The 21,534-nt window shown below is 55.7% G+C and overlaps 1 protein-coding gene across 1 annotated transcript in view; it reads right to left on the bottom strand.

The window, feature by feature from the left end:
- Nucleotides 1-4,016: 4,016 nt before the first annotated feature.
- LOC140480975 (cholecystokinin receptor-like) overlaps nucleotides 4,017-21,534 on the bottom strand; it is a 45,510-nt gene continuing 27,992 nt past the window's right edge. The window contains exons 3-5 of the mRNA XM_072576580.1: nucleotides 12,038-12,299; nucleotides 7,590-7,717; nucleotides 4,017-4,626 (exon numbers count right to left, since the gene is read on the bottom strand). Of these exons, the coding sequence (XP_072432681.1) occupies nucleotides 4,103-4,626; nucleotides 7,590-7,717; nucleotides 12,038-12,299 (914 nt within the window). The 3' untranslated portion in view covers nucleotides 4,017-4,102. The remainder of the gene's footprint in view (nucleotides 4,627-7,589; nucleotides 7,718-12,037; nucleotides 12,300-21,534) is intronic.

Raw genomic sequence — 21,534 nt, forward strand, 5'->3', positions numbered from 1 at the left:
GGTCAGGGGGCTATCTCCCTGTTGTCCAGGTGAACGTTTGACTTTGGTCTAGAACAATCGGGAAGATTGTCTGCCTTTAATGGTGATGACGCTTGTTGTGATCTTGCTGTGCATTTAGTGGTGGAGAGGGCTCAGTAGGGAGCACAGCTGGAGGTTTCCTGAGGATGGAAAGGACTCTGTTGGAAACCAAAGCCTCTCCAACCCTCAACCCCAACTTTGGCTGGAGTCCAACCCTTCAGACTCCCTCGCTGTCCAGGATGGGGTGGAGGTGGGCAGGGGGTGGGGGGGAAGTGGTCAGTCAATGGTGGCCCTTCCCACCGCCCTTCCCAGAACACTCTACTCAGCCAGACCCTCACCCACAAACTGGGCCACTGTGGGAGGGGGGAGGGGATGGTGAGACACGCCACACTCAGTGAAATGAGCCACAGATTGGGGTTCAGTCGGGGTAGGGGTTGAAGGTCACAACACTCGATATAACAATCAGATCCGCAACCCCCTCACCCTCAATATCCTTGTGATGATGGACAAAGGGGGAGGGAATGACAGAGAAAAACAAGAGTGCAGAGATCAGGCTAAACGGATGTACGTGGGGGGAGGGGGAGGTGAGGCTGGGGGAGTAGTGAGGGAGCGGGGGGTGGAGGGGCAGGAGGTCAGGAGGTGATTTAGGGGCGAGGCGAGATGGGGGAGGGCAATGTGAGGGGGCAGTGAGGGGGAGAAGGGGGGAGGGGGGCAGTGAGGTTCCAGTGAGGGGGGTGGGGGGGTTGAGAGCAGAGGTCGGTGAGAGTGTGGGGGCATGAGAGCAGGGGTCAGTGAGTAGGGTGGGGGTGTGAGAGCAAGGGTTGGTGAGGAGGGTGGGGTGTGAGAGCAGGGGTCGGTGAGGGGGGTGGGGGTGTGAGAGCAGGGGTCGTTGAGGGGTGTGGGGTGTGACAGCAGGGAACAGTGAGGGGGGTGGGGTGAGAGAGCAGGGGTCGGTGAGGGGTGTGGGGTGTGAGAGCAGGGGTCGGTGAGGGGATGGGGTGAGAGAGCAGGGGTCGGTGAGGGGTGTAGGAGTGTGAGAGCAGGGGTCGGTGAGGGGTGTGGGGGGGTGAGAGCAGGGGTCGGTGAGCGGTGTGGGGGGGTGAGAGCAGGGGTCGGTGAGGGGGAAGGGGGTGAAAGCAGGGATCAGTAAGGGGGTGGGGGTGAGAGCAGGGGTCGGTGAGAGGGGTGGGGGGTGAGAGCAGGGGTAGGTGTGGGGGGGGGTGGGGGGTGAGAGCAGGGATAGGTGAGGGTGATGGGGGGGTGAGTGCAGGGATCGGTGAGGGTGATGGGGGGGTGAGTGCAGGAGTCGGTGAGGGTGATGGGGGGGTGAGAGCAGGGGTCGGTGTGGGGGGGTGGGGGGTGAGAGCAGGGGTCAGTGAGTGGGGTGGGGGGTGAGAGCAGGGGTCGGTGAGGGGGGGTGGGGGCGTGAGAGCAGGGGTTAGTGAGAGGCGTGGGGGTGTGAGAGCAGGGTTCGGTGAGGGGGGTGGGGGTGTGAGAGCAGGGGTTGGTGAGGGGGGTGGTGTGGTGAAAGAGCAGGGGTCGGTGAGGGGGGTGGGGTGAGAGAGCAGGGGTCGGTGAGGGGGGGTGGGGGCGTGAGAGCAGGGGTTAGTGAGAGGCGTGGGGGTGTGAGAGCAGGGTTCGGTGAGGGGGGTGGGGGTGTGAGAGCAGGGGTTGGTGAGGGGGGTGGTGTGGTGAAAGAGCAGGGGTCGGTGAGGGGGTGGGGGGGGGTGAGAGCAGGGGTCCGTGAGGGGGATGGGAGGGGGGCGTGGGGGTGAGAGCAGGTGTCGAAAAGGGATGGGGGTGTGAGAGCAGGGGTCGGTGGGGGGCGCTGGAGAATGAGAGCAGGGGTCAGTGAGGAGGGTGGGGGGGTGTGAGAGCAGGGGTTGGTGAGGGGGGGGGTGGGGCTGAGAGCGGGGCTCCGTGAGCGGGATGGGGGTGTGACAGCAGGGGTTGGTGGGGGCGGGGGGGGGGGGGGGGGGGGTTAGAGCAGGGGTTGGTGAGGGGGGTGGGGTGAGAGAGCAGGGGTCGGTGAGGGGGTTGGGGTGAGAGAGCAGGGGTCGGTGAGGGGTGTGGGGGGTGTGAGAGCAGGGTTGGTGAGGGTGGTGGGGGGGTGAGAGCAGTGGGCTGTGAGGGGGGTGGGGTTTGAGAGCAGGGGTCCATGTGGGGGTTGGGGGGTGTGAGAGCAGGGATCGGTGAGGGGGTGGGGGTGTGAGAGCAGGGATCGGTGAGGGGGTGGGGGTGTGAGAGCAGGGGTTGGTGGGGGCGGGAGGGGGGGTGGGGGGGTGAGAGCAGGGGTCGGTGAGTGGGGTGGGGGGGTGAGGGCAGGGACTGATAAGGGGGTGGGGGTGTGAGAGCTGGGGTCGGTGAGGAGGGTGGGTGGTGAGAGCAGGGGTCGGTGTGGGGGGGTGGGGTGAGAGCAGGGTTCGTTGAGGGGAGTGGGGAGTGAGAGCAGCACTCTGTGAGGGGGGTGGGGGTGTGAGAGCAGGGGTTGGTGAGGGTGTGGGGGGTTGAGAGCAGGGGTCAGTGAGGAGGTGGGGGGCTGAGAGCAGGGGTTGGTGAGGGGGTGGGGGGTGAGAGCATGGTTCGGTGAGGGGGGTGGGGGGGTGAGAGCAGGGGTCGATGAGGGATGTGGGGTGTGAGAGCAGGGGTCGGTGAGGGGGGTGGGGGGGTGAGGGCAGGGGTCGGTGAACGGGGTGGGTGTGTGAGAGCAGGGGATCGGTGAGGGAATGGGGTGAGAGCAGGGGTCGGTGAGGGGGGTGGGGGGTGAAGGCAGGGATCGGTGAGGGGGTGGGGGGTGTGAGAGCAAGGATCAATGAGGGGGTGGGGGGGTGAGAACAGGGGTCGGTGATGGGGGTGAGGTGTGAGAGCAGGGGTCGGTGAGGGGGGTGGGGTGAGGGTAGGGGTCGGTGAGGGGGGGTGGGGGTGAGGGTAGGGGTCGGTGAGGGGGTGGGGTGTGAGAGCAGGGGTCGGTGAGGGGGTGGGGGGTGGGGGTGTGAGAGCAGGGTCATTGAAGGGGGGTGGGGGTTGAGAGCAGGGGTCGGTGAGGGGGGGTGGGGGTTGAGAGCAGGGGTCGGTGAGGGGGGTGGGGGTGTGAGAGCAGGGTCATTGAAGGGGGGGTGGGGGTTGAGAGGCAGGGGTCGGTGAGGGGGGGTGGGGGTTGAGAGCAGGGGTCGGTGAGGGGGGTGGGGGGTGTGAGAGCAGGGGTCGGTGAGGGGGGTGGGGGTGTGAGAGCAGGGGTCGGTGAGGGGGGTGGGGTGTGAGAGCAGGGTCGGTGAGGGGGTGGTGGTGGGTGAGGCAGTGGTCGGTGAGGGGGGGGTGTGGGTGAGAGTAGGGGTCGGTGAGGGAGTGGGGTGTGAGAGCAGGGGTCGGTGTGGGGTGAGAGCAGGGGTCGGTGAGGGGGTGGGAGGTGAGGGTAGGGGGTCGGTGAGGGGGGGTGGGGGTTGAGAGCAGGAGGTCGGTGTGGGGGGGGTGGGGGTATGAGAGCAGGGGTCGGTGAGGGGGGATGGGGGTGTGAGAGCAGGGACGGTGAGGGGGTGGGGGGGGTGAGGGTAGGGGTCGGTGAGGGGGGTGGGGTGTGAGAGCAGGGTCGGTGAGGGGTGGGGGGGTGAGAGCAGGGGTTGGTGAGGGGGGTGGGGGGGGTGAGGGCAGGGGTCGGTGAGGGGGGTGGGGGGGTGAGGGCAGGGGTCGGTGAGGGGGGTGGGGTGTGAGAGCAGGGGTCGGTGAGGGGGTGGGGGGTGAGAGCAGGGGTTGGTGAGGGGGGGTGGGAGGGGGGTGAGGGCAGGGTCGGTGAGGGGGGTGGGGGGTGAGGGCAGGGGTCGGTGAGGGGGGTGGGGGGGTGAGGGCAGGGGTCGGTGAGGGGGGTGGGGTGTGAGAGCAGGGGTCGGTGAGGGGGGTGGGGGGGTGAGAGCAGGGGTCGGTGAGGGGGGTGGGGGTTGAGGGCAGGGGTTTGTGAGGGGGGTGGGGGGTGAGGGCAGGGGTTCGTGAGGGGGGTGGGGTGTGAGAGCAGGGGACGGTGAGGGGGGTGGGGGGGTGAGAGCAGGGGTCGGTGAGGGGGAGTGGGGGGGTGAGGGCAGGGACCCGGTGTTTATGGGGGCCCCACGGTGCTGACGGTGGTGTAACTGAACTTGGACAGGGAGGTGCCTGTGGCTCCTGGTTCCTCATCGTGTTGTCGGAGGTGGGTGAAGGGGCGCAGGCAGTGGGCAAAGGTGCTGAGGAAAGCCTTACGGAACCTCTTGTTCATGAAGCAATAGACCAGTGGATTCACACAGGACGAGGTGTACGACAGCAGGTGGATGAAGGAGATGGGAGCCCCCGAGAGGCGCCTGATGGCATTCTGGTTGTCAAAGGCCCGCCACGTGTTGACGGTGTAGATGGGCATCCAGCAGATAAAGAACATGACCACGATGACAATCAGCATCCGGATCACCCGCTTCTTCGCCACCAGCTTGGACCCAGAGGCATTGCTGCGAGCTCGGTCCAGTTTCGCACTGGAGCTGGGGGTCAAGGTCACCATCTCCATGGTATTCCTACGCTTTCCCACCTGCAGGTAGCAGCCATCACTGTCCTCACTGTGTTCGAGGCTGGAGCCCGTGTCACCATTCACCTGGACTGCACACGGCAAATTCCCATCGGTTAGTGCAGACAATAACACAGGAATCAGCAATATTCCTATCTCATTATTACTCAGTACAAAGGATTACCATCTCAATCAGTCATCAACCAGGAGCAGGAGGAGGCCATTCGGCCCATCAAGGCTAAAGTGAGAACTGAAGATGCTGGAGATTAGAGTGGTGCTGGAAAATTTACTGTACCCGTTGCTCCCAATGCGGTCTCCCCTACATTGGGGAGACTGGGCGCCTCCTAGCAGAGCGCTTTAGGGAACATCTCCGGGACACACGCACCAATCAACCAAACCGCCCCGTGGCCCAACATTTCAACTCCCCCTCCCACTCTGCCGAGGACATGGAGGTCCTGGGCCTCCTTCACCGCCGCTCCCTCACCACCAGACGCCTGGAGGAAGAACGCCTCATCTTCCGCCTCGGAACACTTCAACCCCAGGGCATCAATGTGGACTTCAACAGTTTCCTCATTTCCCCTTCCCCCACCTCACTCCAGTTCCAACCTTCCAGCTCTGCACCATCCTCATGACCTGTCCCACCCATCCATCTTCGTTCCCACCTATCCGCTCCACCCTCCCCTCTGACCTATCACCTTTATCCCCACCTCCATCCACATATTGCACTCTGAGCTACCTTCCCCCCAGGCCTCGTCCCATTTATCTCTCCACCCCCGAGGCTCCCAGCCTCATTCCTGATGAAGGGCTTTTGCCCGAAATATTGAGTCTCCTGCTCCTCTGATGCTGCCTGACCTGCTGTGCTTTTCCAGCACCACTCTAATGTTGACGTCTGGCCCCTCAAGCCTGCTCCACCGTTCAATAAGATCATGGCTGAACCTTTCATGGACTCAGCTCCACTTACCCATCCTCTCGCCATAACCCTTAATTCCTTTACTGTTCGAAACATTATCTATCTTAGCCTTAATAACATTTACTGAGGTAGCCTCAACTGCTTCCCTGGGCAGGGAATTCCACAGATTCCCAACTCTCTGGGTGAAGAAGTTTCCCCTCAGCTCAGTCCAAGATCTGCTCCCCCTTATTTTGAGGCTATGCCCCCTAATTCTAGTCTCACCCGACAATGGAAACCTCCGCTTGCTGTGCCCTACTCAATGTCCCGTATAGTTCCAGCATTGCATCCTGCTCTTGTATTCAATATCCTCCCCAGTGAAGGGAAGCATACCATGTTCCTCCTTTACCACCTTTTCCAGCCATTCTGCCACTTTCTGGGATATTCACTGTGATGGTCTTCAACCCCTCGATCCCTCTCGATGTACTCCTGCCCCCTGGCTTTGATTTCCCTCCCCAATTACATAACCCCGTTCTGCTCCCAACTGAATTCATTTCCCACTTTTCTGTTCATTTCACTGAACACCCCCCCCCCCCCCACCCCCCCAACCCCATCCCAATGATATCTTCCTGCAGTTCCCAGTTCCCTCTCCATGGTTAACTACCCTGCCAGTTCCTGGACCATCTGTAAGCTTCCTGATCATGTCTCCCACATTAAAGTCTAAATTATTAACAGATACCATAAACAGCACAGCACCCAACAATGAGCCCAGTCAGAACCCCACTCAAACTGTGTTCCATTTGCAAACCATCCACTGACTGTTATCCTGTGTTTCCTGGCAACTGACCCAATGTTTTTTATTCATTCACAGGACGAGGGCATCGCTGGCCAAGCCAGCGTTTATTGCCCATCCCTAATTACCCAGAGGGCAGATAAAAGTCACCCACATTGCTGTGGGTCAGGAGTCACATGTAGACCAGACCAGGTAAGGATGGTAGTTTCCTTCCCAAATGGACATTAGTGACCCCAGATGGGTTTTTCCAACAATCGACAATGGATTCGTGGTCATCAGTTTTCTGTTAGTTCCAGAATTGTTGAATTCAAGTTCCACTATCTGCCGTGGTGGGATTTGAACATTACCTGGGTCTCTGGATTAACAATCCAGTGACAATACCACTGGGCCCATTTCCATCCAATGTTGGATCCATCTGGTCCCTTTCCCCTGATTCTCAGGCACGTTCATTTCTCTTCAGAATCTGCCATTTGAAACTTTGTCAAAAGCCTTCCTGCAGTCCATACAGACAACAGCACAAACCTCATCAATCCCCATTGCCACCCCTCAAAAGACTCAACCAAATTAGACAGCGCAGGAGGGTAAAAACAAGGACTGCAGATGCTGGAAATCAGAGTCTAGATTAGAGTGGTGCTGGAAAAGCACAGCAGTTCAGGCAGCATCCGAGGAGCAGGAAAATTGACATTTCGGGCAAAAGCCCTTCATTAGGAATCGGGACTGGATGGCCTTCTCCTGTTGCTGTGGCTCCTCAAGTCAGTGAGAGCTTTTTGAAAACAGCCTCAAATTATTCCCATTGCCTCAGCCGTCCCCACAGCCCTCTGCGAAATTTGCTGCAAATTATCAGTACAATTCACTTTGAGAAAGTTCTGTTTGAGTCTGATTGCACCCCCCTCTCGGGCGATTCTGGGTAATTGTGTTGGCTGACGGGGTGGAATTTGTTTTAAGGCACATGGGAACTTGGTCAGGATTTAGGACTGAGATACACCCTTCAGCTCCTTCAACCCCACTCCCGAATCAATATCCCCCTGCATGTCAGCCTCCTCATTCGCTGTCTTCTCTCAGTGAAGGGGCAACCCTTTTGAACTGAGACGAGGAGGAATTTCTTCAACCAAGAGGGTGGGGAATCTGTGGAACTCATTGCCACAGAGGGCTGGGGAGGTCAAGTCATTGCATGTGTGTGAGACAGAGATAGGTTCTTGATTGATAAAGGGGGTCAAGGGTCACAGGGAGAAGGCAAGAGAATGGGGTTGAGAAACCTATCAGCCATGATCGAATGGTGGAGCAAACTTAATGGGCCGAATGGCCTCTTTCTGTGCCTGAGATCTTATTTTATAAAGTTCTGCCTCACGTCGCTTCAGTAAAAAGGAGATTAATACCTTTGGTTTCCTTTCTTTGGTCCATCTCAAACTGGATTCCCCTGTAGAGCTCCCTGGAGATCAGTCCATAAGCGGTAGCCATGACTACTCCCGGCAGGAAGAAGAGGATAAATAACAGGAACACGTACCTGGAATAGGGAGTGAGGAATTAGCATCGTCAGTCCCCCAGGAAGCAGTTCAGCAGTGACCCTGATTTCCTCTGAAGCAGCAACTCTTGAGGGCACGTGTTAATGAGGGAGACGGAGAGGGTTAAGGAGGGAATTCCATAGCTCGGAACCCCAGCAACTCAGGGCCTGGCACCCAGATCGATATTTTATTTATTCACAGGATGTGGGCATCAGTGATGTTAGCAGGATTGATGTTGGGCTGGGCTGGGCTGGACAAACACTAGGTTATTTGAAATCACAAGCTTTCAGATCACTTCCCTGTCATCAGTGACAACAGCAGCATCTACCCCCCATCAAATTTCCTTTGACTGAAGTGCCTTGCTAGCTTATTCCCAAGGGGTCACCCACATTGCTGTGGTCTGGAGTCACATGTAGGTCAGATCAGGTAAGGACGGCCAATTTCCCTCCCTAAAGGGGTGGCACGATGGGTCAGTGGTTAGCACTGCTGCCTCACAGGTTCAATTCCTGCCTCAGGCCACTCTCTGTGTGGAGTTTGCACATTCTCCCCGTGTCTGCGTGGGTTTCCTCCGGGTGCTCTGGTTTCCTCCCACAATCCAACCTAAAGAGAGCGCTCAGAAGAGCCATGAGGAGACATGAGAAGATATTGGCGGATAGGATCAGGGTAAACCCTAAGGCTTTCTATAGATATTCAAGAAAGAAAAAAATGACGAGAGTAAGATTAGGCCCAATCAAGGATAGTAGTGGGAAGTTATGTGTGGAGTCAGAGGAGATAGGGGAAGCACTTAATGATTATTTTTCGACAGTATTCACTCTAGAAAACGACAATGTCATCGAGGAGAATACTGAGATACAGGCTACTAGACTAGGTGGGATTGAGGTTCACAAGGAAGAGGTATTAGAAATCCTGCAGAGTGTGAAAATAGATAAGTCCCCTGGGCCAGATGGGATTTATCCTAGGGTCCTCTGGGAAGCCAGGGAGGAGATTGCCTAGCCTTTGGCATTGATCTTTAAATCATCATTGTCTACAGGAATAGTGCCAGAAGACTGGAGGATAGCAAATGTGGTTCCCCTGTTCAAGAAGGGGAATAGAGACAACCCTGATAATTATAGACCAGTGAGCCTTACTTCAGTTGTTTGTAAAGTGTTGGAAAAGGTTATAAGAGATAGGATTTATAAGCATCTAGAAAAGAATAATTTGATTAGGGATAGTCAGCACGGTTTTGTGAAGGGTAGGTCATGCCTCACAAACCTTATTGAGTTCTTTGAGAAGGTGACCAAACAGGTGGATGAGTAAACCGGTTGATGTGGTGTATATGGATTTCAGCAAGGGGGGGGCGTTCGATAAAGTTCCCCACAGTAGGCTATTGTACAAAATGCGGAGGAATGGGATTGTGGAAGATATAGCAGTTTGGATCAGTAATTGGCTTGCTGAAAGACGACAGAGGGTGGTGGTTGATGGGAAATGTTCATCCAGTTACCAGTGGTGTACCGCAAGGGTCAGTGTTGGGTCCACTGCTGTTTGTCATTTTTATAAACGACCTGGATGAGGGTGTAGAAGGGTGGGTTACTAAATTTGTAGACGACACTAAGGTTGGTGGAGTTGTGGATAGTGACGAAGGATATTGTAGGTTACAGAGGGACATAGATAAGCTGCAGAGCTGGGCTGAAAGGTGACAAATGGAGTTTAATGTGGACAAGTGTGAGGTGATTCACTTTGGTCGGAGTAACTGGAATGCAAAGTACTGGGCTAATGGTAAGATTCTTGGTAGTGTAGATGAGCAGAGAGATCTCGGTGTCCAGGTACACAGATCCCTGAAAGTTGCCACCCAGGTTGACAGGGTTGTTAAGAAGGCACACAGTGTTTTAGATTTTATTAATAAAGGGATCGAGTTCCGGAACCATGAGGTTATGCTGCAGCTGTACAAAACTCTGGTGCGGCCGCACTTGGAGTATTGTGTACAGTTCTGGTCACCGCATTATAAGAAGGATGTGGAAGCTTTGGAAAGGGTGTAGAGGAGATTTACTAGGATGTTGCCTGGTATGGAGGGAAGGTCTTACGAGGAAAGGCTGAGGGACTTGAGGCTGTTTTTGTGAGAGAGAAGAAGGTTGAGAGGTGACTTAATAGAGACATACAAGACAATCAGAGGGTTAGATAGGGTGGACAGGGAGAGCCTTTTTCCAAGTATGGGGACGGCGAACATGAGAGGACACAACTTTTAAAGTGAGGGGAGATAGGTATAAGACAGAGATCAGAGGTAGTTTCTTTACTCAGAGAGTAGTAAGGGTGTGGAATGCTTTGCCTGCAACGGTAGTAGATTTGCCAACTTTAAGTACATTTAAGTCGTCATTGGACAGGCATATGGATGTACATGGAATAGTGTAGGTGGGATGGGCTTCAGATTAGTATGACAGGTCGGCGCAACATCGAGGGCTGAGGGGCCTGTCCTGCGCTGGAATGTTCGATGTTCTATGATGTGCAGGTTAGGTGCATTAGTCAGGAGTAAATGTAGAGGAATGGGTCTGTGTAGGTTACTCTTCAGAGGGTCAGTGTGGACTTGATGGGCCAAAGAGCCTGTTTCCATACTGTAGGGAATCTAATCTAATCTAAAGGACATTAGTGAACAACGACGATCGTGTAAATCCAGATTCTTGTTGAATTCAAACTCCCCCATCATGCCAGCGTGGGATTTGAACCCAGGTCCCCAAAACATCCAGGCTTCAGTGAAATTATCAATGGGCAACCATCCCTCTCGGGACTGGTTTAAAATCAGGAAAGGCGTGAGATAGACTGGAACTGTGCCTGGCCTGGAGTGATTCAGCTCAGAAGAGACACTCGATAGGTTGGAACTGTTCCCTTACCAGCAGCGAAGGCGAAGGGGGTGGTAATTGAAGTGTACCAAGTTATGAGGGGCCTGGATAGTGTAGATAGGGAGAAACATTTCCCCTGAGCAGGATGTTCAATAACCAGGAGTAGGAGATTTAGAGGAAATTTGAGGAAAGTTATTTTCACCCAGAGGATAGTGGGTATCTCCAAAAGGGTTGGGGAGGCAGGAGCAATCAAGACTTTCAAAAATATTTCGATGAGCCACAGGGTAATGGCCAAGTGTAGGAAAACTGGATTAGGTGGATGCTTGGTGACTGACATGGACACAATGGGTCAAAGGGGGGTCTTCAATGTGCAGTAGAGAGACACAGAATCAGACAGCAGAAATAGACCTTTCGGTCCAACTCTTCCACGCTGACCAAGTTTCCCAAACTAAACTAAACTAAACTGGTCCATATCCCTCTAATCCTGTCTAAATGTCTTTAAACACTGTAACTATACTCACATGCACCACTTCCTCTGGCAGTTCATTCCACATGTGAACCATCCTCTGTGTGAAAATGTTGCCCCTCAGGTCCCTTTTAAATCTTTCTCCACTCACCGTAAAATAATGCCCCCTCCCTTACCCTGGGGAAAAGATCTTTGCTAGTCACCTTATTGATGCCCTTCATGATTTTATAAATCTCTATAAGGTCACCTCTCAACCTCCTACACTCTGGTGAAAAAGTCTCAGCCTGTCCAGCCTCTCCTTCTAACTCAAACCCTCCAGTCCTGGAAACATCCTGGTAAATTGTTTCAGAACCCTCTCCAATTTAACAATATCCTTCCTGCAGCAGGGTAACCAGAACTGTACACAGTACTCCGGAAGATTCCTCACCAATGTCCTGTACAACCTCAACGTGACATCCCAACAACTAAACTCAATGTCTGAGCAGTGAAGGCTAGTGTGCTAAATGCCTTCTTAACCATCCTGTCTACCTGTGATGCAACTTTCAGAGAATTATGTACTGAACCCCTAGCTCTCTCTGTTCAACAGCACTACCCTAGGCCTCACCATTAACTGTATAAATCCTGCCCTTGTTCATTTTATCAAAAGGCAGCACCTCACATTTATCCAAATTCAACTCCATCTGCCCCTCCTCAGCCCATTGACCCAATTAATCAAGGTCATGGTGTAATCTTTGATGACCTTCTTCGCTGCCCCCATCCTGCCAATTTTGGTTTCATCTGCAAACTTACAAACCGTGCTGCCTAAATTTTCATCCAAATCATTTACATAAACGACAAACGAAAGAGGACCCAGAACCCATCCATGTGGAACACCACTGGTCACAGCCTCCACCCTGTGCGGGGGGTGCGGGTGTGAAAGAAACTGGATTAGGAGTGCATTAGGAAAGGGGGCAGCTGGGTTTGGGATGACTGAGAGTTCGAGAGGGTGGACTGTGAGAGATTGATGGGGTTGTATAGTAGCAGCTCCCTGTCTCAGAGTTCCTTACCAGGCTTGTTGCACGTGCTTGCTCGGCCAGGTCAGACGGCAGTTGTGAGCTCTGCTCCTGTCGGCCTTTAGGAAGGGGTGCAGCAGATTGTAGACGGGATATGGAATCATGATAACAATGGACAGAAGCCAAGTGATGGCGATGACGCGGTAAGCGTGGGAGCGAGTCTGCCAGACGCGGGATTTCAGTGGGTTACAGATAGCACTGTATCGCTCAATAGCGATAGCCACCAGGCTGAAGGTGGAGACACTGACCGAGATTCCTGTAAAAAGACACTCAGCATCAACCTCTGGGGAAGTGAAACCTCGAACAGCAACCAGATCCCAAGGCAACACTGCCCACAGCACACCCACAGGCAGAGTACTTCATCTCGCCTCCCCTTCACACCCCCTCTCCCTCCCACTCCCCATCCCATTCCACCCCCATCCCCATCCACACCCCATCCTCCTTCTCCTCCTGCTGTCCCTGTCCTGGGTGGGGGGATGGGGGGGGTTGTTGGGGGGGGTGGGGGGGACAGTGCCGTGCTGTCCCTGTCCTGGGAGTGCCTGATGGGGACAGTGTTTAGCAATGTAAGTATTTATTGAGGGGATTGAGGCTATTATTGAGGATGGGTTTGAGGCTGTTATTGAGGGGAGTTTGAGGCTGTTATTGAGGGTGGTTGAGGCTGTTATTGAAGGGAGTTTGAGGCTGTTATTGAGGGGAGTTTGAGGCTGTTATTGAGGATGGGTTTGAGGCTGTTATTGAGGGGAGTTTGAGGCTGTTATTGAGGGGTTTGAGGCTGTTATTGAGGGGGTTTGAGGCTGTTATTGAGGGGGTTTGAGGCTGTTATTGAGGGGAGTTTGAGGCTGTTATTGAGGGGTTTGAAGCTGTTATTGAAGGTGTTGAGGCTGTTATTGAGGGGGTTTGAGGTGGTTATTGAGAGGGGTTTGAGGCTGTTATTGAGGGGAGTTTGAGGCTGTTATTGAGGGGAGTTTGAGGCTGTTATTGAGGATGGGTTTGAGGCTGTTATTGAGGGGAGTTTGAGGCTGTTATTGAGGGGTTTGAGGCTGTTATTGAAGGGGTTGAGGCTGTTATTGAGGGGGTTTGAGGTGGTTATTGAGGGGGGTTTGAGGCTGTTATTGAGGGGGTTTGAGGCTGTTATTGAGGGGGTTTGAGGCTGTTATTGAGGGGTTTGAGGCTGTTATTGAAGGGGTTGAGGCTGTTATTGAGGGAGTTTGAGGCTGTTATTGAGGGGAGTTTGAGGCTGTTATTGAGGGGAGTTTGAGGCTGTTATTGAGGGGTTTGAGGCTGTCATTGAAGGGGTTGAGGCTGTTATTGAGGGGGTTTGAGGTGGTTATTGAGAGGGGTTTGAGGCTGTTATTGAGGGGGTTTGAGGCTGTTACTGAGGGGAGTTTGAGGCTGTTATTGAGGGTGGTTGAGGCTGTTATTGAGGGAGTTTGAGGTGGTTATTGAGGGAGTTTGAGGCTGTTATTGAGGGGGTTTGAGGCTGTTATTGAGGGTGGTTGAGGCTGTTATTGAGGGGAGTTTGAGGCTGTTATTGAGGGACGTTTGAGGCTGTTATTGAGGGAGTTTGAGGCTGTTATTGAGGGTGGTTGAGGCTGTTATTGAGGGGAGTTTGAGGCTGTTATTGAGGTAGTTTGAGGCTGTTATTGAGGGTGTGTTTGAAGCTGTTATTGAGGGGGTTTGAGGCTGTTATTGAGGGGAGTTTGAGGCTGTTATTGAGGGGGTTTGAGGCTGTTATTGAGGGAGTTTGAGGCTGTTATTGAGGGGAGTTTGAGGCTGTTATTGAGGGTGGTTGAGGCTGTTATTGAGGGGGGTTTGAGGCTGTTATTGAGGGTGGATGAGACTGTTATTGAGGGGAGTTTGAGGCTGTTATTGAGGGAGTTTGAGGCTGTTATTGAGGGACGTTTGAGGCTGTTATTGAGGGAGTTTGAGGCTGTTATTGAGGGTGGTTGAGGCTGTTATTGAGGGGAGTTTGAGGCTGTTATTGAGGGAGTTTGAGGCTGTTATTGAGGGGGTTTGAGGCTGTTATTGAGGGGAGTTTGAGACTGTTATTGAGGGGTTTGAGGCTGTTATTGAGGGAGTTTGAGGTGGTTATTGAGGGGGGTTTGAGGCTGTTATTGAAGGGGTTTGAGGCTGTTATTGAGGGGAGTTTGAGGCTGTTATTGAGGGGTTTGAGGCTGTTATTGAGGGGAGTTTGAGGCTGTTATTGAGGGAGTTTGAGGCTGTTATTGAGGGGGTTTGAGGCTGTTATTGAGGGAGTTTGAGGCTGTTATTGAGGGTGTGTTTGAAGCTGTTATTGAGGGGGTTTGAGGCTGTTATTGAGGGGAGTTTGAGACTGTTATTGAGGGAGTTTGAGGCTGTTATTGAGGGGGTTTGAGGCTGTTATTGAGGGGGTTTGAGGCTGTTATTGAGGGGAGTTTGAGGCTGTTATTGAGGGTGGTTGAGGCTGTTATTGAGGGGAGTTTGAGGCTGTTATTGAGGGTGGATGAGACTGTTATTGAGGGGAGATTGAGGCTGTTATTGAGGGAGTTTGAGGCTGTTATTGAGGGAGGTTTGAGGCTGTTATTGAGGGAGTTTGAGGCTGTTATTGAGGGTGGTTGAGGCTGTTATTGAGGGGAGTTTGAGGCTGTTATTGAGGGAGTTTGAGGCTGTTATTGAGGGGAGTTTGAGACTATTATTGAGGGAGTTTGAGGCTGTTATTGAGGGGGTTTGAGGCTGTTATTGAGGGAGTTTGAGGCTGTTATTGAGGGTGGTTGAGGCTGTTATTGAGGGGAGTTTGAGGCTGTTATTGAGGGTGGTTGACACTGTTATTGAGGGGAGTTTGAGGCTGTTATTGAGGGAAGTTTGAGGCTGTTATTGAGGGAGTTTGAGGCTGTTATTGAGGGTGGTTGAGGTTGTTATTGAGGGGAGTTTGAGGCTGTTATTGAGGGAGTTTGAGGCTGTTATTGAGGGTGGTTGAGGCTGTTATTGAGGGGAGTTTGAGGCTGTTATTGAGGGAGTTTGAGGCTGTTATTGAGGGTGGTTGAGATTGTTATTGAGGGGAGTTTGAGGCTGTTATTGAGGGTGGTTGAGACTGTTATTGAGGGGAGTTTGAGGCTGTTATTGAGGGGAGTTTGAGGCTGTTATTGAGGGTGGTTGAGACTGTTATTGAGGGGAGTTTGAGGCTGTTATTGAGGGAGTTTGAGGCTGTTATTGAGGGTGGTTGAGACTGTTATTGAGGGGAGTTTGAGGCTGTTATTGAGGGAGTTTGAGGCTGTTATTGAGGGTGGTTGAGGCTGTTATTGAGGGGAGTTTGAGGCTGTTATTGAGGGTGGTTGAGGCTGTTATTGAGGGGAGTTTGAGGCTGTTATTGAGGGAGTTTGAGGCTGTTATTGAGGGTGGTTGAGGCTGTTATTGAGGGGAGTTTGAGGCTGTTATTGAGGGAAGTTTGAGGCTGTTATGGTGGGAGTTTGAGGCTGTTATTGAGGGTGGTTGAGGCTGTTATTGAGGGTGGTTGAGACTGTTATTGAGGGGAGTTTGAGGCTGTTATTGAGGGAGTTTGAGGCTGTTATTGAGGGTGGTTGAGGCTGTTATTGAGGGGAGTTTGAGGCTGTTATTGAGGGAAGTTTGAGGCTGTTATTGAGGGAGTTTGAGGCTGTTATTGAGGGTGGTTGAGGCTGTTATTGAGGGTGGTTGAGGCTGTTATTGAGGGGAGTTTGAGACTGTTATTGAGGGAGTTTGAGGCTGTTATTGAGGGAGGTTTGAGGCTGTTATTGAGGGAGTTTGAGGCTGTTATTGAGGGTGGTTGAGGCTGTTATTGAGGGGAGTTTGAGGCTGTTATTGAGGGAGTTTGAGGCTGATTTTGAGGGGAGTTTGAGTCTGATTTTGAGGGGAGTTTGAGGCTGTTATTGAGGGTGGGTTTGAGGCTGTTATTAAGGGGGTTTGAGGCTGTTATTGAGGGAGTTTGAGGCTGTTATTGAGGGGAGTTTGAGGCTGTTATTGAGGGAGTTTGAGGCTGTTATTGAGGGGAGTTTGAAGCTGTTATTGAGGGGAGTTTGAGGCTGTTACTGAGGGAGTTTGAGGCTGTTATTGAGGGGAGTTTGAGGCTGTTACTGAGGGAGTTTGAGGCTGTTATTGAGGGGAGTTTGTGGCTGTTACTGAGGGAGTTTGAGGCTGTTATTGAGGGGAGTTTGAGGCTGTTATTGAGGGGAGTTTGTGGCTGTTACTGAGGGAGTTGTGAATTTGAGGAAGGTGTTGATCATTAAGGAAAGCTCATGAAGCTGTTGAACTGTCAGAAGTTGATTGGTTCCTCTATATTCCAGAGGGGAGGAAATCTGCCAGTTCTGTTTGGACGGGCCCAGATCCCATTCCTGAGAGTCAACATGGGCTTTAATTCACCATAACCCCCACGGTATCAGTGACCTTCACCATAACCCCCATGGTATCAGTGACCTTCACCATAACCCCCACGGTATCAGTGACCTTCACCATAACCCCCACGGTATCAGTGACCTTCACCCGAGTAAAAACACACACCCCCCTCACAGAGACACACCCCCTTCACAGAGACACACCCCCTCACAGGGACACACCCCCTCACAGGGACACAACCCCCTCCCAGGGACACAACCCCCTCCCAGGGACACACCCCCCTCACAGAGACACACCCCCTTCACAGGGACACACCCCCTCACAGGGACACAACCCCCTCCCAGGGACACAACCCCCTCACAGAGACATACCCCCTTCACAGAGACACGCCCTCTCACAGACACACGCCCCCTTCACAGAGACACGACCCCTCACAGAGACACGCCCCCGCACAGAGAAACGCCCCCGCACAGAGACACGCCCCCTTCACAGAGACACGCCCCCTCACGGAGACACGCCCCCTTCACGGAGACACGCCCCCTCACGGAGACACGCCCCCTTCACGGAGACAATCCCCTCACGGGGACACGCTCCCTTCACGGAGACACGCTCCCTTCACGGAGACACGCTCCCTTCACGGGGACACCCCCCCTCACAGGGACACGCCCCCTTCACAGAGACACGCCCCCTTCACAGAGACACGCCCCCTCACAGAGACACGCCCCCTCACAGAGACACACCCCCTCACAGAGACACCCCCCTCACAGAGACACACCCCCTCACAGAGACACACCCCCTCACAGAGACACCCCCCTCACAGAGACACACCCCCGCACAGAGACACACCCCTCACAGAGACACACCCCCTCACAGAGACACACCCCCTTCACAGAGACACCCCCCTCACAGAGACACCCCCCTCACAGAGACACACCCCCTTCACAGAGACACACCCCCGCACAGAGACACCCCCCTCACAGAGACACACCCCCTTCACAGGGACACGCCCCCGCACAGGGACACGCCCCCTCACAGGGACACACCCCTTCACAGAGACACACCCCCCTCACAGAGACACACCCCCTCAGAGACACACCCCCCTCACAGAGACACACCCCCTTCACAGAGACACACCCCCTCACAGAGACACACCCCCTCACAGAGACACCCCCCTCACAGGGACACACCCCTCACAGGGATACCCCCCCCTCACAGAGACACACCCCCCTCACAGAGACACACCCCCCTCACAGAGACACACCCCCCTCACAGAGACACCCCCCTCACAGAGACACACCCCTTCACAGAGACACACCCCCCTCACAGAGACACACCCCCCTCACAGAGACACACCCCCTTCACAGAGACACACCCCCTCACAGAGACACACCCCCTCACAGAGACACACCCCTCACAGAGACACCCCCCTCACAGAGACACACCCCCTCACAGAGACACACCCCCTCACAGAGACAAACCCCCTCACAGAGACACACACCCCTCACAGAGACACCCCCCTCACAGAGACACACCCCTTCACAGAGACACACCCCCCTCACAGAGACACACCCCCCTCACAGAGACACGCCCCCTCACAGAGACACACCCCCTCACAGAGACACACCCCCCTCACAGAGACACACCCCTCACAGGGACAACCCCTCACAGAGACACACCCCCCTCACAGAGACACCCCCCTCACGGAGACACGCCCCCTCACGGAGACACGCTCCCTTCACGGAGACACGCCCCCTTCACGGAGACACGCCCCCTCACGGAGACACGCCCCCTCACAGGGACACGCCCCCTCACAGGGACACGCCCCCTCACAGGGACACGCTCCCTTCACGGAGACACGCTCCCTTCACGGAGACACGCTCCCTTCACGGGGACACCCCCCCTCACAGGGACACGCCCCCTTCAGAGACACGCCCCCTTCACAGAGACACGCCCCCTCACAGAGACACACCCCCTCACAGGGACACACCCCCTCACAGGGACACACCCCCTCACAGGGACACCCCCCCTCACAGAGACACCCCCCTCACAGAGACACACCCCCGCACAGAGACACACCCCTCACAGAGACACCCCCCTCACAGGGACACGCCCCCTCACAGGGACACGCCCCCTCACAGGGACACGCCCCCTCACAGGGACACACCCCCTCACAGAGACACACCCCCTCACAGTGACACAACCCCTCACAGAGACACCCCCCTCACAGAGACACCCCCCTCACAGAGACACACCCCCTTCACAGAGACACCCCCCTCACAGAGACACCCCCTCACAGAGACACGCCCCCTCACAGAGACACACCCCCTTCACAGAGACACACCCCCGCACAGAGACACCCCCCTCACAGAGACACGCCCCCTTCACAGAGACACGCCCCCGCACAGGGACACGCCCCCTCACAGGGACACGCCCCCTCACAGGGACACACCCCCTCACAGGAACACACCCCCTCACAGAGACACACCCCCTCACAGTGACACAACCCCTCACAGAGACACCCCCCTCACAGAGACACCCCCCTCACAGAGACACACCCCTCACAGGGACACGCCCCCTCACAGGGACACGCCCCCTCACAGGGACACACCCCCTCACAGAGACACACCCCCTCACAGAGACACACCCCCTTCACAGAGACACACCCCCTTCACAGGGACACACCCCCTTCACAGGGACACACCCCCTCACAGAGACACACCCCCTCACAGTGACACCCCCCTCACAGGGACACACCCCCTCACAGAGACACCCCCCCTTCACAGAGACACCCCCCTCACAGAGACACACCCCCTCACAGTGACACCCCCCTCACAGGGACACACCCCCTCACAGAGACACCCCCCTCACAGAGACACCCCCCTCACAGAGACACGCCCCCTCACAGAGACACCCCCCTCACAGAGACACCCCCCTCACAGAGACACCCCCCTCACAGAGACACACCCCCTTCACAGAGACACACCCCCGCACAGGGACACACCCCCGCACAGGGACACCCCCCCTCACAGAGACACACCCCGCACAGAGACACCCCCCTCACAGAGACACACCCCCCTCACAGAGACACACCCCCCTCACAGACCCACACCCCCCCTCACAGAGACACACCCCCTCACAGAGACACACCCCCTTCACAGAGACACACCCCCGCACAGAGACACCCCCCTCACAGAGACACACCCCCTTCACAGAGACACGCCCCCGCACAGGGACACGCCCCCTCACAGGGACACGCCCCCTCACAGGGACACGCCCCCTCACAGGGACACACCCCCTCACAGGAACACACCCCCTCACAGAGACACACCCCCTCACAGAGACACACCCCCTCACAGTGACACAACCCCTCACAGAGACACCCCCCTCACAGAGACACCCCCCTCACAGAGACACACCCCTCACAGGGACACACCCCCTCACAGAGACACACCCCCTCACAGAGACACACCCCCTTCACAGAGACACACCCCCTTCACAGGGACACACCCCCTCACAGAGACACACCCCCTCACAGTGACACCCCCCTCACAGGGACACACCCCCCTCACAGGGACACACCCCCTCACAGAGACACACCCCCTTCACAGAGACACCCCCCTCACAGAGACACACCCCCTCACAGTGACACCCCCCTCACAGGGACACACCCCCTCACAGAGACACCCCCCTCACAGAGACACCCCCCTCACAGAGACACGCCCCCTCACAGAGACACCCCCCTCACAGAGACACCCCCCTCACAGAGACACCCCCCTCACAGAGACACACCCCCTTCACAGAGACACACCCCCGCACAGGGACACACCCCCGCACAGGGACACACCCCCGCACAGGGACACCCCCCCTCACAGAGACACACCCCGCACAGAGACACCCCCCTCACAGAGACACACCCCTCACAGTGACACCCCCCTCACAGAGACACACCCCCCTCACAGAGACACACCCCCCTCACAGACCCACACCCCCCCTCACAGAGACACACCCCCCTCACAGAGACACACCCCCCTCACAGAGACACACCCCCTCACAGAGACACACCCCGCACAGAGACACCCCCCTCACAGAGACACACCCCTTCACAGAGACACACCCCGCACAGAGACACACCCCGCACAGGGACACGCCCCCTCACAGGGACACGCCCCCTCACAGGGACACGCCCCCTCACAGAGACACACCCCCTCACAGGGACACACCCCCTTCACAGAGACACACCCCGCACAGAGACACCCCCCTCACAGAGACACACCCCCTTCACAGAGACACACCCCTTCACAGAGACACACCCCCTTCACAGAGACACACCCCTTCACAGAGACACACCCCCTCACAGAGACACACCCCCTCACAGAGACACACCCCTTCACAGAGACACACCCCGCACAGAGACACACCCCCTTCACAGAGACACACCCCGCACAGAGACACCCCCCTCACAGAGACACACCCCCTTCACAGAGACACACCCCTTCACAGAGACACACCCCCTCACAGAGACACACCCCCTCACAGAGACACACCCCCGCACAGGGACACACCCCTCACAGAGACACACCCCTCACAGAGACACCCCCCTCACAGAGACACACCCCCTTCACAGAGACACACCCCCTCACAGAGACACCCCCTCACAGAGACACACCCCCTTCACAGAGACACACCCCCTCACAGAGACACGCCCTCTCACAGAGACACACCCCCTCACAGAGACACACCCCTCACAGAGACACACCCCTCACAGAGACACCCCCCTCACAGAGACACGCCCCCTCACAGAGACACACCCCCCTCACAGTGACACCACCCTCACAGAGACACACCCCCTCACAGAGACACGCCCTCTCACAGAGACACACCCCTCACAGAGACACACCCCTCACAGAGACACCCCCCTCACAGAGACACGCCCCCTCACAGAGACACACCCCCCTCACAGAGACACCCCCCTCACAGAGACACCCCCCTCACAGAGACAAACCCCCCTCACAGAGACACACCCCCTTCACAGAGACACACCCCCGCACAGAGACACCCCCCTCACAGAGACACCCCCCTCACAGAGACACACCCCCCTCACAGTGACACCCCCCTCAAAGAGACACACCCCCTCACAGAGACAC

Source organism: Chiloscyllium punctatum, chromosome 9 (genome assembly GCF_047496795.1).
Source record: "Chiloscyllium punctatum isolate Juve2018m chromosome 9, sChiPun1.3, whole genome shotgun sequence".
Classification (NCBI taxonomy): domain Eukaryota; kingdom Metazoa; phylum Chordata; class Chondrichthyes; order Orectolobiformes; family Hemiscylliidae; genus Chiloscyllium; species Chiloscyllium punctatum.